The sequence below is a fragment of the Electrophorus electricus genome, chromosome 1 (assembly GCF_041902795.1).
Source record: "Electrophorus electricus isolate QZ-2024a chromosome 1, ASM4190279v1, whole genome shotgun sequence".
NCBI classification, from domain to species: domain Eukaryota; kingdom Metazoa; phylum Chordata; class Actinopteri; order Gymnotiformes; family Gymnotidae; genus Electrophorus; species Electrophorus electricus.
The window spans coordinates 22,744,489-22,759,097 of NC_137497.1; the positions used below are offsets into that span (position 1 = coordinate 22,744,489).

At 40.2% G+C, this 14,609-nt stretch overlaps 2 protein-coding genes across 6 annotated transcripts in view; one reads left to right on the forward strand and one right to left on the reverse strand.

The window, feature by feature from the left end:
- LOC145657505 (uncharacterized) overlaps nt 1-6,683 on the reverse strand; it is a 22,090-nt gene extending 15,407 nt beyond the window's left edge. The window contains exons 1-3 of one of the 5 annotated variants that reach the window (XM_081712650.1): nt 6,513-6,683; nt 4,157-4,325; nt 3,565-3,618 (exon numbers count right to left, since the gene is read on the reverse strand). The gene's annotated coding sequence lies outside the window, so the exon portion shown is untranslated. Of the gene's footprint in view, nt 1-301; nt 648-3,564; nt 3,619-4,156; nt 4,509-4,980; nt 5,034-6,512 lie in introns of those variants that run through there. The other 4 variants (XM_081712658.1, XM_081712654.1, XM_081712672.1 and 1 more) reach the window with 4 other exon arrangements.
- LOC145657507 (uncharacterized) lies at nt 5,755-13,991 on the forward strand. Its single transcript, XM_081712687.1, has 6 exons — nt 5,755-5,773; nt 8,110-8,166; nt 9,365-9,652; nt 9,886-10,176; nt 12,722-12,784; nt 12,865-13,991. Exons 2-6 carry the CDS (start codon nt 8,112-8,114, stop codon nt 13,002-13,004), a joined length of 837 nt encoding a protein of 278 aa, XP_081568813.1. The 5' UTR covers nt 5,755-5,773; nt 8,110-8,111; the 3' UTR covers nt 13,005-13,991.
- The last annotated feature ends 618 nt before the right edge of the window (nt 13,992-14,609 follow it).

Here is a 14,609-nt window from a genome sequence, read left to right on the forward strand (position 1 = left end):
TAGTAATGACTTGGGTTTGAACATTAGCAGGTTACATATGTGTAGGGGAATTTACTTAAAACCTCTGAGAAGTCATTTGCCTATTCGAGCACTTCCGAGATTGGAGAAAAAAAGCGCCCAAACTCTGATATGTGAACCCTGGATATTCGCCCGGGATTAAAAACCCCTGAGATTACAGCAAACAGCCGTTTATAGCAGGAAAAGGACGCAATAATTATTACTGACACTGCAGTAGGTAAAATGACGGACATGACGAGAGTAAAATCACTGAGGAACGAGGGAAATAATTACATTACCACACCTCGCCATGTCAAATGAATCCTGTCCGAAAGGTTTTAACACATGAGGTTCTGAACCTTGGTTTTGGGGACGCACCGCCCTGCACAGTTTCCCATCTGATCCAGCTCATGAAAGACTTGATGACCCAGAAAACCTGAAACTGTCCGCCAGTGGATGCACTGTTACCAGCCTTAAATGTACATGACAAACACAGAAATAAACCTGAAACAGTTTTTCTTTGGGCTGATAAACTGTTCCTGGCAACATGCAGAATCAATTAGTCTGTAATGCACCTATAAAACAGGAGTATTGTAACGGTCAGTAATTTGCGGACTGTCCCCTTAAGTTACGTTTACGTAAAAGGCGTGTGCACGTAGGCCACGCGGAAGAGTTGGTTTTGTACTGTGCGTGACGGACGTTGCCGGACCCAGCTCTTCATTTATCGTTATTTACTTCTTTAGAAACGCGTTATGAGCTGTGGATGTTTTTACAACTCATGTATGAGCTGTCTACAATACTCCAGGAGCGAGCCTGTGTCACGTGGTGAATAAACCAGCAAGTTTACTACTAAACTGAGTGATTCTGCTCCGCATCTCCTCCACGTGCTTCACAGGCTTCTCTCTACCAGTTCCAAAGATCTGCTCATCTGGGTTGGAGCATAATTTAAACAGGACTAACTCCAAGCGTTACAGTATGTACTAAAGTAGACAGTTACTGTATGTGCAAGGCAGGTGTTCTTAATAAAGTTACCGGTGAGTTTATGTAGCAACATTCGTACTTGGGATATTTATCTAACGACCTCGCAAATATTGTGGAGAAAAATGTGGGATAAAAAATAGAGGCAGTGAAACCCACTGGCTAATCACAGAGTGCGACAGTGCTTTTGAATATTATTATTATTATTATTATTATTATTATTTAATAGCAATAAAGGTTTGTACGCCACATGGACATTATCTCCTACCAAACGCATTTACTGAGGTACCTGCACGCCAGGAGACACACAGTCCATCTACTGAACTGCAGCATAAGAAGGCAGAACAGCACGCGGAGGGAACAAAGCGCACAGCTACTATCGCTCAGTGCACGAGCTAAAGTCCCTAAATGAACACATGAACCCGTTCAACAGTCCGCGAGAACAATCAGAGTTCTTAGCAGACATGCAAACTTTAAAACAGCTGCACTAAACATTACATATTAATTTATTATCTATGCAGTTGCCTAGTTGCGTTCATAAATCAGACTTTCTGACAGCTAGCGCGCATATTTGGACGGTAATCAGAAGTACATCGACATATAAACACTTTTAAACTAACTGCTAGAGATGTTGGAACTTGAAATGTCAAATTTTTTTCTCCTCCAAACCCTTATCTTTCTCTTTATGGTTCTTTCAACCTACAATTCACCAAGACACACAAGTGGCAGGCCAATCCGTTTCAACTCAGGCAAGCATATATGCTTGCGGATAAATGTGTGTGCGGTTTATTTGTTTTTTCACATGAAAGTTAAGAGGTGCGGTGTGACTGCGCAGGATGCGAGCGCCCCTGTTCCTCTCCGAGCAGAGGATAGGCAGCCGTATCCACGCAGTCTAAGCCACGCCGACCCGAAATGGGAACCCGAGTTTGACTTCAGCTTTCTGTTCGAGTACAGCGGCCGAGGCGGAGACACGGACACGGAGAGACGTTTGGAGGCAGGTCGCCGATTGTCGCGTAAGCTCAGGTTCAGTAAGATGATCAAGTGTATAAATTAATATTTTATATTAACTGTTACCTTATAGAAACCATCACCCTTGCCATTCCTGGCAGCTTCACTAAATATTACATATTCATTTATTATCTATGCAGATGGATACTTTTTCCGTCCTATATTGCTGAGCCGTTATGTTCATAAATCACTTTCTGACAGCTAGCGCGCATATCTGGACGGTAATCAGAAGTACATCTATATAAAAACTCTTAAACTCACCGTTACAGATGTCGCCTTTCAACCTGAAACTTGATTCAAAATGTTTCAAAAATTAAACCCGCGTGTAACCTCTGCCTAAAGGCGCCCTAATGAAATCATTCAGAGGGAGCACATCTCAGAAATTTCGTGTTAGATCAATGCAAATTAGCGCGGTGCCTCCAGAAATGTGTCTAGTACTATGTTGATAGTAATAAATCCTTTTAAACCCTCTCATGATTAATGACCCGAATGAGTCACAGATTAGTAAATACAACAAATGACACTTAATTAAAAAAACAAAAAAACAAAACGTATATCCCTGCACAAAAGAAAGCAATCGCGAAATAACAGAAGCAAATCACAAACAACGAAAACCGATTCAACATAAGTATGACCGATTAATGCAGTCACCTATTAACGTCACCACAAGCGGCGGAAAAAACAACGTGAAAAAATACCAATATTAATATTTCTCTTACCCTCAGAGGCTTCAGTTGCAAATCAACCACATTGAATAATTACTGAAATTAGCAAATAAACGCTCAATAAAAATTGGTCAATACAGCAACTTAGTACGTGGATTTTCACAAACGTTTGTGTTAAAAGGCAAAATCAACATTTGCTGTGGTGCTTTCACTGACTCACAGTTTATGTAAGAAAGTGTATTGTTAGCCATATGCTATTTGGAAATGATTTCATAGACAGTATTTATATAAATGTTCTTAGATACAATATATAAAATTAATTTACACTCTGCTATTGTGAGGACACCAATGGACAAGATTTAAACAGTCAATCGAGTTTAGAGTTTAAAAACAAGTGTCATGTTTGTCATTTCAGTAATGGTTTGTTATGGTCGGTATAAGATATGCGCAGATTAAGATTAAGGTTAAATTTATCTCTTATGACACTAACGGTCATAGCACATATTTAATTAGGCTAATATTTTTACAAATAATACTTACACTGAAAACCCTCCCTGAGAGTGCACACTAGTCTGCTTTCCAGTCAGGAAGGTCTTTATAGGTTGGGGAGGGAGGACATACAGCATTGCGGCATTATACTTCCAGATCTAAAGACACTGTGACCTCATCTGTTATAAACACTCCTGTGGATGGACTGAAATACATTTGAGAGCTACCATATTTTTCTGATAAATTGTAGCCATTGATGAAATAAGACAACCAATCCGATGACAATCATCATTTTTTTAAATGGGCCACTACAAAATGCTCCCCGTCAGAGCGAGCACAAGTATCAACCCTCTTGGTGGACTTAACCAGCACACCTTCCACTAATGTGTATGTCTCTGCTCTCTCAGCTGTATATGTAGCCACTCACCTCACCCTCACAGGTGCTGGCCTGGAATATGGAGATGCCAGTTTGGAAAACATTCTAAGGGATCAAGAGAAACAAACCAAAATTAATGCTAAAATTGATGCCTAAACATTTTTTAAATCAGCATTAATGTACATTACTCAGGACTATGTTAATAACGTGTTTGAAAATGGACTTTGATAAAAGGAGCTTCTTTGCAGTTAATCAGATAACTCTGTATCCCCAGCTAGTGAAGCTTAAGTGCTATTTAATTGTTGTTTGAAATAACAATCAGTCATTTTCAGTAGCACAGGTCATTGTACCGCAAATGTTAACTTCAGATGAAGTGGAAATGACTTCATTAACTTCATTCATTCATTCACCCACAACTGATAACCAAGATGTCTGAGAGAAAACTTGCACTGTGTCCGACACAGACAGGTTAACGAGCAGCTAGTTAGCTCGGTCTGTCGGTGTGGCCACTAACTTTGCCCATTAAATCTCACTTTTACAGTAAAGTCTGGACGTACCGAGATGGGGAATAAAAGCCATAGAAATAAATTGAGCGCAACAAATTGAAGGGAAAATGTAAAAGAGGGAGCCTGGCTTCACTTACCAAATGCTGTAAGTCAGAAGTGTGGTAGGATGCTGGGACAGCAACGGGATGGCAACGGGAGAGCCAATAAAAATTGGAGAAGCACGTTGGAACAGACCAATGGTGCTCTGCGGCGTTTTGCAGAATATTGGAACAGGCCAATGAGAGGACGCAAGCTCTCTGGAACATACTGGAACAGAAAATCAGGGTCAGTGGAATGAGTCAACATATTGAGACGGACAGACCCACAAAAGATAAAGAAAATGAAAGCTAAACACGATAGAACCAATACACTGACAGAAACACAACTGGGAACAGGTTACAAGGCAACAACATGAAATGAAGAAGGACCTTAGTATAAATGGAGGCTTAGTACAATGAACACAGGCTGAGTGAACAATAACCAGCGACAAGACTGGAGAGACACTAGAAATATATACACAAGTTAACAAGGAATATACACACAAGTTAACAAGGAACATATACACGAATTAACAAGGAACAACTAGAAACAGGAGAAAACAGGCAGAACAACCAGACAAGGGGGAGTAACAGAAAAATCAAAACAAAGAAGCTCATGGAAAGAAAACCAAGTTGTAAAGTAAACAGAGCATGACAGGATTGCTAAAGTGACCGAGATGACAGGGAGGGGACAACCGTGACAATGCAGAGTAATAATAATAATAATTACTCAGATATGCAGGAATATACAGTGCAATAATAATTACTCAAACATGCAGGAACATACAGAGTAAAAGTTACTCAGGCCTACAGGAACATATAATTATTCAGTCATATAGGAAGAGTGTTCCAAAGTAGGACACTGAAGGCACTGACATTTATACCTAAAATGTTTGTTGAAAGACATTTACTCTACAACACAGTGCTCCAATATTCCATCATCATCATCAGTCTTTTCACCCTCGTTGAAGCACATTGGGATGTGACGCAGCTTACATATGTAGTACTTATTAATACTACATATAATACTACATATGTATGTAATATGTAATATGTAATAATACTACATATTAAAACTAACAAAGGTAGTTTGTTAGTTATCTATGTATTTATTTCCAGCTTTTAAAACTGTTCTGTTGCATCGAAAAGCATGACATTTGTTGTTTCAATAAAAGCAACTAATAAAACTAAATGGACTGTTGTGCATGTCATTAAAATCTCATTGCTGAGTTGTGTACATACATCCAGGGTTTGGCAGAATACTTTGATGGTTGAATAATGTGATGTATTCTATTACAATAAAACAGTAATTTATTCAGAATACATTTAGAATGCACCCAGAACACATCTTACTAAGTCACATTTAAGAGCAAAAATATTTTATATATTTTAAATTGAAGTTCTAAATTGTGAACAGCTTATCATTAAACAAAACTGATAAAATGCCATCAATTTATGACTTTAGAAATTAAAGAATTATAAATAATTATTATTATAATAGTGCTTTTATAAAATACTCCACCTTACTTGATGGTAAAAGTGTTCAAACTTCAAAACGCCTTTTCTATTTCCGGCTCTGTCGTCACGTGATCATTGTAGAACGAATCAAGCACAAGCACGAGCACAAATCCATTGGTTTCATTTCTGAAGCGCGAAGTTCAAATTCGACATTTAGCGGTGAGTTTAAAAGTGTTTGTATGTCGTTGTACTTCTGATTACCGTCCAAATATGCGCGCTAGCTGTCAGAAAGTCTGTTTTATGAACGCAACTAGGCAACTGCATAGATAATAAATTAATATGTAATGTTTAGTGCAGCTGTTTTAAAGTTTGCATGTCTGCTAAGAACTCTGGTTGGTCTCGCGGACTGTTGAACGGGTTCATGTGTTCATTTAGGGACTTTAGCTCGTGCACTGAGCGATAGTAGCTGTGCGCTTTGTTCCCTCCGCGTGCTGTTCTGCCTTCTTATGCTGCAGTTCAGTAGATGGACTGTGTGTCTCCTGCGTGCAGTTACCTCAGTAAATGCGTTTGGTAGGAGATAATGTCCATGTGGCGTACAAACCTTTATTGCTATTAAATAATAATAATAATAATAATAATAATATTCAAAAGCACTGTCGCACTCTGTGATTAGCCAGTGGGTTTCACTGCCTCTATTTTTTATCACACATTTTTCTCCACAATAATATTTGCGAGGTCGTTAGATAAATATCCCAAGTACGAATGTTGCTACATAAGCTCACCGGTCACTTTATTAAGAACACCTGCCTTGCACATACAGTAACTGTCTACTTTAGTACATACTGTAACGCTTGGAGTTAGTCCTGTTTAAATTATACTCCAACCCAGATGAGGAGATCTTTGGAACTGGTAGAGAGAAGCGTGTGAAGCACGTGGAGTAGATGCGGACCAGACTCACTCAGTTTAGTAGTAAACTTGCTGGTTTATTCACCACGTGACACAGGCTCGCTCCTGGAGTATTGTAGACAGCTTATACATGAGTTGTAGAAACATCCAAAGCTCATAACGCGTTACTAAAGAAGTAAATAACGATAAATGAAGAGCTGGGTCCAGCAACGTCCGTCACGCACAGTACAAAACCAACTCTTCCGCGTGGACAACGTGCACACGCCTTTTACGTAAACGTAACTTAAGGGGACAGTCCGCAAATTACTGACCGTTACAATACTCCTGTTTTATATGTGCATTACAGACTAATTGATTCTGCATGTTGCCAGGAACAGCTTATCAGCCCAAAGAAAAACTGTTTCGGATTTATTTCCGTGTTTGTCATGAACATTTAAGACTGGTAACAGTGCATCCACTGGCGGACAGCTTCAGGTTTTCTGGGTCATCAAGTCTTTCATGAGCTGGATCAGATGGGAAACTGTACAGGGCGGTGGGTCCGCAGAACCAGGGTTCGGAACCTCATGTGTGTTAAGAATATTCAGACAGGATTCATTTGACATGGCGAGGTGTGGTAATGTAATTATTTTCTGCGTTCCTCAGTGATTTTACTCTCGCCATGTCAGTCATTTTACCTACTGCAGCGTCAGCAAGAATTCTTGCGCCTTTTTCCTGCTATAAACGGCTATTTGCTGTAATCTCAGGGGTTTTTAATCCCGGGCGAATATCCAGGGTTCACATATCAGAGTTTGGGCGCTTTTTTCTCCAGTCACGGAAGTTCTCGAGTGGGCAAATGACTTCTCAGAGGTTTTAAGTAAATTTCCCTAACCTGCTAATGTTCAAACCCAAGTCATTATTACTATAAGCAGTTTCATTAAATGCCAGAATTTGTGCAGAAGATGTCTGAAATATTCTGTGGTTTCTTTCAACTAAAGATGCGTTTCACACGTGGATGTTTTAGTGAGACGGTAATACATAAATTCAGTAGCCACTGATGTCTGTAATTTATCCCGAGGTTTCTGATCCTGTGTGAGTCTGTCATACACTCTAGAGGTCTTGTGGTAAAGTTGCTTTATGTACACGACTGGAAAATGAGTCCCGTTTGATTAGTACTTTAGTGTTGCCGGAAATATCAAACAGCATGACTGCTGGGAATAAGGGAGCTGAACAGTGACGCAACGTACTGGCAGGCAGGACTGTGATGTTCTGGACCCTGGACTAACCCCCTCTGGTAAGGGAGGATTACTGTGCTGCTGAGGTGTAGTAGGGTTTAGTCCCATTTCTACTGTGGGATAGATGGTGCCTTAATCCTGTTTCTTTTATGGCAGGGGGTATAATCAGGCTACTGTAAATAAGTGACTTTTTAACTAATAGTGATCACTCTGAGATTTACTCAGCTGCTCCTACCTGTACAGTACTGACTGGGTGCTCCTGTCTCCTCTGTACAGTACTGATTGGGTACTCCTGTCTCCTCTGTACAGTACTGATTGGGTGCTCCTGTCTCCTCTGTACAGTACTGACTGGGTGCTCCTGTCCCCTCTGTACAGTACTGACTGGGTGCTCCTGTCCCCTCTGTACAGTACTGACTGGTGTCTCTTTTGTCTCCTCAGTCATGCTGAGCAGGAGTCACTGTGTTCTGCTGTTACAGCTGCTGACAGTCATAGCTGGTAAGTGGATAGAACAGGTTCTCTCAGGTCATCAGAATTTCATCCTTGACTTTGGTGTGTTAACCGGACTATTGTACCGGCTTGACCTTTATCTTTATTTAATCTTTTTTATATTTAATAAAATAATTATTAAAATTAATTAAATGTATAAATCCTGATGGTTGTTTCTAATAATTCATTTTGCGCTGCACAGCATAAACAAATGGATGATATTGTTTAACATTTAAAAGGATTGTAAACATTTATTGCATTGCTGCTATTCATGAGAATTGTACTATATAACTCACTGTGGATGCTCGGCTCGTCGTACCTACTGTATAACTACAGTGTCTGTCTCACTCATAGACCCCATTCATAGTCAGCTGGCTAAGGCAGCATGAACACAGTGATGCTTTACTAATAATGTCGTAACCCTTTCTTCAGAACACTGAGAAGGTTTAGGCTGCTATAGGCCCGCCCCCAGAGTGAGAAACATAAAATTAATTAATTTCATTGGACAGATTGCCTGTCATTTTGCTAATAGACTTGCATTTCAGAACCCTTTCATTAAAAGATCACCAGAATGGTCATGTAGACACAGACATAGAAGGCACAGATGTCTCTGCAGTTGTACTAATGAGCAGTATCAGTCAGTTCTGCTCTTATTTAGAAATGCATCTTTGAATAACCAAGAATATTTAAGTAGCCTAAGTGAATGGGTTGATTATTTTTTGTTTTACTGTATTTATAGAAAGAGCATGATACCAGTTTCTCTTTACTGATCTGATACTGATGTCTTGCATTTGATTGTCGTCTAATATAAATACCAATCTGATATTTTTCCATTAAAAGCCACTGTGGTTCAGTTGTGTAGGGAATTATTTTTTGTATTATATATGCTGTATCATGCATGGATATAACAGATAAAATAAATAACATTCTAAATAATAAATATTGTTTACAAGTTGATATTTATTGCCTTGATATGAAACATTGGATCATTTTCCTCTATAAATAATATTATTATAGACTAATATTGGGTCTAATATTTGGTTTAATTAGTTTGATTTGTTTTTCTTTTTACTTTCAGGACTTGTTTGACAATCTGATGAAGTTTTGGTTCATGTATATGCAGAAATATAGAAACTTCTAAAGAGTTCCTAAACTTTCAAGCACCAGTGTAACATTTTAAACTCTCTTTTCTTAATGTCTCTTTCAGGCTCTTTTGCTTCAGTAAAGGTGAATCTTCATGATGCTGCTACTCTCCCCTGCAATGAGAAGTGTTCTGGTCTGCTCACATGGACTGTGTCCTATAAACAACTTGACATTCTGGCTCAGTGTAACCAGACATCCTGCCAGTCAGAGGAGGGATTTCACATGTCCCATGATCAGTACCTGAAGGGAGATCTCTCCCTCACCATCACTGATGCTGATTACACTAAGAGGACCTGGTACACCTGCGCTTGTAGTGGTAAAGACATCTGTGATGTGAGTCTACAGATAGAGGGTAAGTGTCCTCATGGATTACATAGTTATTGTTACTATACCATTATTTATGTAGACATATTTATCTGGGGTATGTAAGGTAGAACATAGGAAACTTCACAAACATCAGATATGTGGGGAAGAACGGAAGGAGCTTGTATAATGTTTAAATGTTTATATCAGATTTGCAGTTCTGAGGTTACTGCAAATCAGTTGTATATTACATAGAAGTTGCTAATTGTTTTTTTTCCACAGCCTGTAATTCTTCAGTTCAGATTAAGCTTGGTGAACCATTGGTGCTGGATTTGCTCACATCAGAGTCAGTTGAGGTGATTTATACCAGCACAGGTGCAGCTGCTCCCTCTAGTGGACAGATCTGCACAGTGGCTGGACACTCACTGAAGTGTAAACCTGAATACACTCGGAGAGCGTCACTCATCTCTGCTGTAGAGCTGAGAGGAACCACACCATCTGATAGTGGAGTTTACAGCATCAGAGATATTAAGAATGAAGAGATTATTCAGACATACACAGTTACTGTGGAAGGTAAGTGTGGTTACTGTGAGTTTAATGTTGCCTAGAATTACTTTACGCATACCCCCCTCCCAACATAGTATCAGTAACTATGTTTACATGCACATCAGTGGTTCAGTATTAGTTTGACTATGAATGCTAGGATCATGTAAACAGCATGGACTGAGTGTCATAGTTTGAAGTCTTGGTCTTAGTTGAGGTCCTGTTTATCTAAGCATATCCCCAATAGGGCATGTTGACCCGGTTGATTTTCATTGGACTCTTTGTGGTGGATTCTCACACGGACACTCTTGGATCCAGCCACTGATGTTTTACAGCACTTGGTGTGATGCCTGCTTACTGATACCAAAACAATCATGAGTGACTGAGTTGGAAAAATTAGTGTTTGTATTTGAAGGTGTTACAACCTTGTTTGTGTTATGGGTAGGGTTATTTGTGTTTGTTTACATTTATGTTACATCCTGTGGCTCCTCCCCTTCATGATTCTCCTCCTCCACCTGATCAAATCTTTTGTCCTGGGCTGCTGTGTTGCGCCAGGGGAAGACTGGGAAGGAGCAACAGGCTGCAATTCATATCCACTGTTGCTATGGCTGCTTGTGTTTGTTCAGGGAGTGTTTGCCGATTGTTGTGGTTTTAGGCCTCTGCTTGTTAAATCATTCTGACTTATCGCGTCCCCTTTTTCTGGACGTGTTCACTGTTATAAATATTATTCTGTGTATAGTGTATTATAGTAGTCCTACGTGAATCGTAGTTGGGAAGTGTGGAGTTTGACACCTTTTTTATTTGCTCAGTTCTTTACTTCTGTTTGTTTTTGGGAGTAGGGAAGGTTATTGTACTTAATTTTGTTTGTGTTCAGTTGGGACAGTTGGTTGTTTTGGGCAGCAGGGCTTGGTGGTTGGAATGTTTGCATCCAAGTCCCTATCTGGGTGGAGTTTCCGTGTTCTTCCTGTGTCTGTGTAGGAGCCCAGAGGAAACCTCCCAAAAACATGGTGTGTGTTTATGTCCAGTGATGGTTGGTACTCTCTGTGTGTGTGTGTACGTGTGTGTGTGTGTGTGTGTGTGTGTGTGTGTGTTCAGTGATGGTTGGTGCTCTGTGTGTGTTTATGTTCAGTGATGGTGTGTGTGTGTGTGTTCAGTGATGGTTGGTGCTCTGTGTGTATGCGTGTGTGTGTGTGTGCGTGTGTGTGTGTGTGTGTGTGTGTGTGTATGTCCAGTGATGGTTGGTGCTCTGTGTGTGTGTATGTCCAGTGATGGTTGGTGCTCTGTGTGTGTGTATGTCCAGTGATGGTTGGTGCTCTGTGTGTGTGTGTGTGTGTGTGTTCAGTGATGGTTGGTGCTCTGTGTGTGTGTGTGTGTGTGTGTGTTCAGTGATGGTTGGTGCTGTGTGTGTGTGTGTGTGTGTGTGTGTGTGTTCAGTGATGGTTGGTGCTGTGTGTGTGTGTGTGTGTTCAGTGATGGTTGGTGCTGTGTGTGTGTGTGTGTGTGTGTTCAGTGATGGTTGGTGCTGTGTGTGTGTGTGTGTGTGTGTTCAGTGATGGTTGGTGTGTGTGTGTGTGTGTGTGTGTGTGTGTTCAGTGATGGTTGGTGTGTGTTGGTGTGTGTGTGTGTGTGTGTGTGTGTGTGTGTGTGTGTGTGTGTGTGTGTGTGTGTGTGTGTGTGTGTGTGTATGTTCAGTGATGGTTGGTATTCTGTCCTGGTCTGAACCTCCTCCCCTTCCCCTACACCTGGTTCAGTCCCCCAGGAGTCTGTAGTTTCTGATAGAGAGAACGCTGTGTGTAAATTTGCTGCTGCTGCTTCTCATCTGTCTGTGAGTGATTTGAGTGTAAAAGCTGATTTCTGCCTGTAAAGTGTCCTTTAATTTGAAAAAGGTGCTAAATAAATGTAACCAACTAATAATAATAATTTTTATTTCTAGTATGGCTTTTTCTTTTTATTTATTTGTCCTGAAGCTCAATCCGTCTACATACGACCCTCAATAAATCAACAAATACTTCACCCTCAATATCACTGTTCACTGTAGTAATTATGCTGTGTGTTAATATGTAAATGTAGTCAGTGATGGTGCAGTAATTATTCTGTGTGTTAATATGTAAATGTAGTCAGTGATGGTGCAGTAATTATGCTGTGTGTTAATATGACAGACTGAAGCTTCAGCAGTGATCATAGTTATGACGGAGCACAGGTGGTGATCAGGGTGGTGGTGGTTGTTGTTGTTGTTGTTGTTGTGTACACCCCCCCCCCCCCCCTTTGTGTGGCTAATTCTCTCCACTGGTTCATTCACTTTGAACTCTGAATATATTTCTATTCTACATTTACAACAATATCCCTGTATAAGATCCAGATTTGTTTTAGTTTGTTTCTAAACAGTTCTCCATCGCTGTAATAGTTACTTCCTGATTGAATTTGATTAGATACTGATATGGAGGTGGGAGGTGCTGAGCTCACCAGAGGACACGGACACTTCTACAGAAGTGGTTACTATGGTAACTGGTGAAACATTATGCATACCTACTTGTTAAGATCTTGTGCAGTGATGCTGTTGTGATCTTTTTGTCAGGAACTGGAGCTGAACTGCCCCAATCCCACAATCCCTCTCGATCCCGTCACAGTGTTCACTCTGGTACATCCACACATGATTATAACTCAATACTGTTTAAATAGTGGTTTATATTTACTGACAGTTCTTTGTGTCTGTTGCAGAAGTCCAGCCGTGTCCAGATCAGAGCTCCACAGTGACGGTGTTGACGGTGCTCCTGGCTCTGACGTGGGCGGGGCTTGTGGCAGCAGTGCTGGTGATTGTGCAGCTGAGGAAAAAAATCAGCAGTGAATGGAGACTGTAACCATGACAACAGAGGAGTTAATATGAATGGACTAAACCACTCAGATGAAGAGCAGAGGTGATCTCCCAGTAATAACCATGAGGAAGTCTAAAAGAGATGATAAATTATTTGGCTCTCTTGTATACACACACACACACACACACACACACACACACACACACACACACATACATATGTACCCACACTGCCTTTCTCTGTACCATTCAGGGGTCAGAGATCAGTGTATGTTTGATTGTACCTGATCAGAGTTTTCTGACGTTAGCACTCCTGACCTCACCTGGTAGAGCAGGTACAGTAAGATGCATCTCCAGAATCATGGTTTGATCCTCAGAGAGCACACATGATGTTATACTGATAAACATACATCAGTCATTATAAGAGCATCTGCCCAGTACTGTAAATGTAATGCAAAGATGTTTATGTAAAAATGTAATATAAAGATGTTTATGTAAATATTATTATGCGATCCTGTGATGTAATTTAATGCACATGTAAATGCTTTTGTGTCAAGTCATGGAAAAACAGGTATTTATTTCTGTAGCATCTTTTAAATTTTATTTGCCTTTTATTTAAGAGTCTCCCCTTATTGTCCAGGTTATATTTTCAAGAGTTCACTTGTGGTCTTGGTGATTATGATCAGTTGTTGTGGTTGGTTTTTCCAATGCTGTAATGCTGCATTAATTTCAAAGCATTCTGCTCAATAAGTAGCTAAGGTTTGCCTGCCCAGGTAAAGCAATCTCCAATATTAAATAAATCAGACATGTATTATGGAAACAGGCCTGCTTCATGTCATTTCTTTTTGAGAAAGGTTGACAGACCCTGTGATGTTTACTGTTTTTATCAGCTGGCTATTATTAAATGCACTTGCTAGTTAACAGTGTCTGTGGAGTAATCTGTCTAAGGGCAAGAGCAGTTCACTAGAGGTACAGCTGAGATGCATATAGATAACAAGATGAATCAACAGGCATTAAGTAACTATAAAGTAAAGATTGTAAACAAACTGAGTTGTATTAGAATCAGTAGAGTTCTCATAAAGTGCAGATATGTGCTTAACTACATTTATTTGTAATAAGCTGAACATTTGACAAATTTTATGCTTGTACATTAAACCTTTAAGGATCAGTATCAAAATAAATGATTCCAAAGGGAGGATGAAGGCATTAATGAAAGGAGAGGAGAGAAGGAGAAGGAGTACACAGACTGGTGCTTTTGGTATAATATGTAGTTTGGATGTCACGGAACGCTCGACTCCCGCGAGTCACGTGATTTGGCCCGCCACGTGCAGTGGGAGGATCCTCATTTGTGGCCACACCTGCACACACCTGCACCTCATTTGTTTATATGTATTTAAACCCTCGTCATAGTGTGCAAGATCGTTGGTCATTGTGGATGTAACTTCTTAATGTCATGGTTAATGGTCTTGTCATCATTAAACGTATGCGTGTTTATTGTGCTTGTTTCATGTTAACCGTTACAGGTTCATGTTTTTCGTGTGTAATATTTGAGTGCCGTTATTGTTCTGTGTAACTAAATGTACGTCCCAGTCACTGGAGTCTGTGCGTCCTGCGCCTCACCCTGCAGCACTCGGGCCACCACGCGTTACAC

Bases quoted from the DNA above. Each gene is read 5' to 3' on its own strand.
- LOC145657507 (XM_081712687.1), top strand. From the start codon at position 8,112: ATGCTGAGCAGGAGTCACTGTGTTCTGCTGTTACAGCTGCTGACAGTC. The intron at 8,167-9,364 runs GTAAGTGGATAG...TGTCTCTTTCAG, and splicing joins GCTGCTGACAGTCATAGCTG to GCTCTTTTGCTTCAGTAAAG. The intron at 12,785-12,864 runs GTACATCCACAC...TGTCTGTTGCAG, and splicing joins CCGTCACAGTGTTCACTCTG to AAGTCCAGCCGTGTCCAGAT.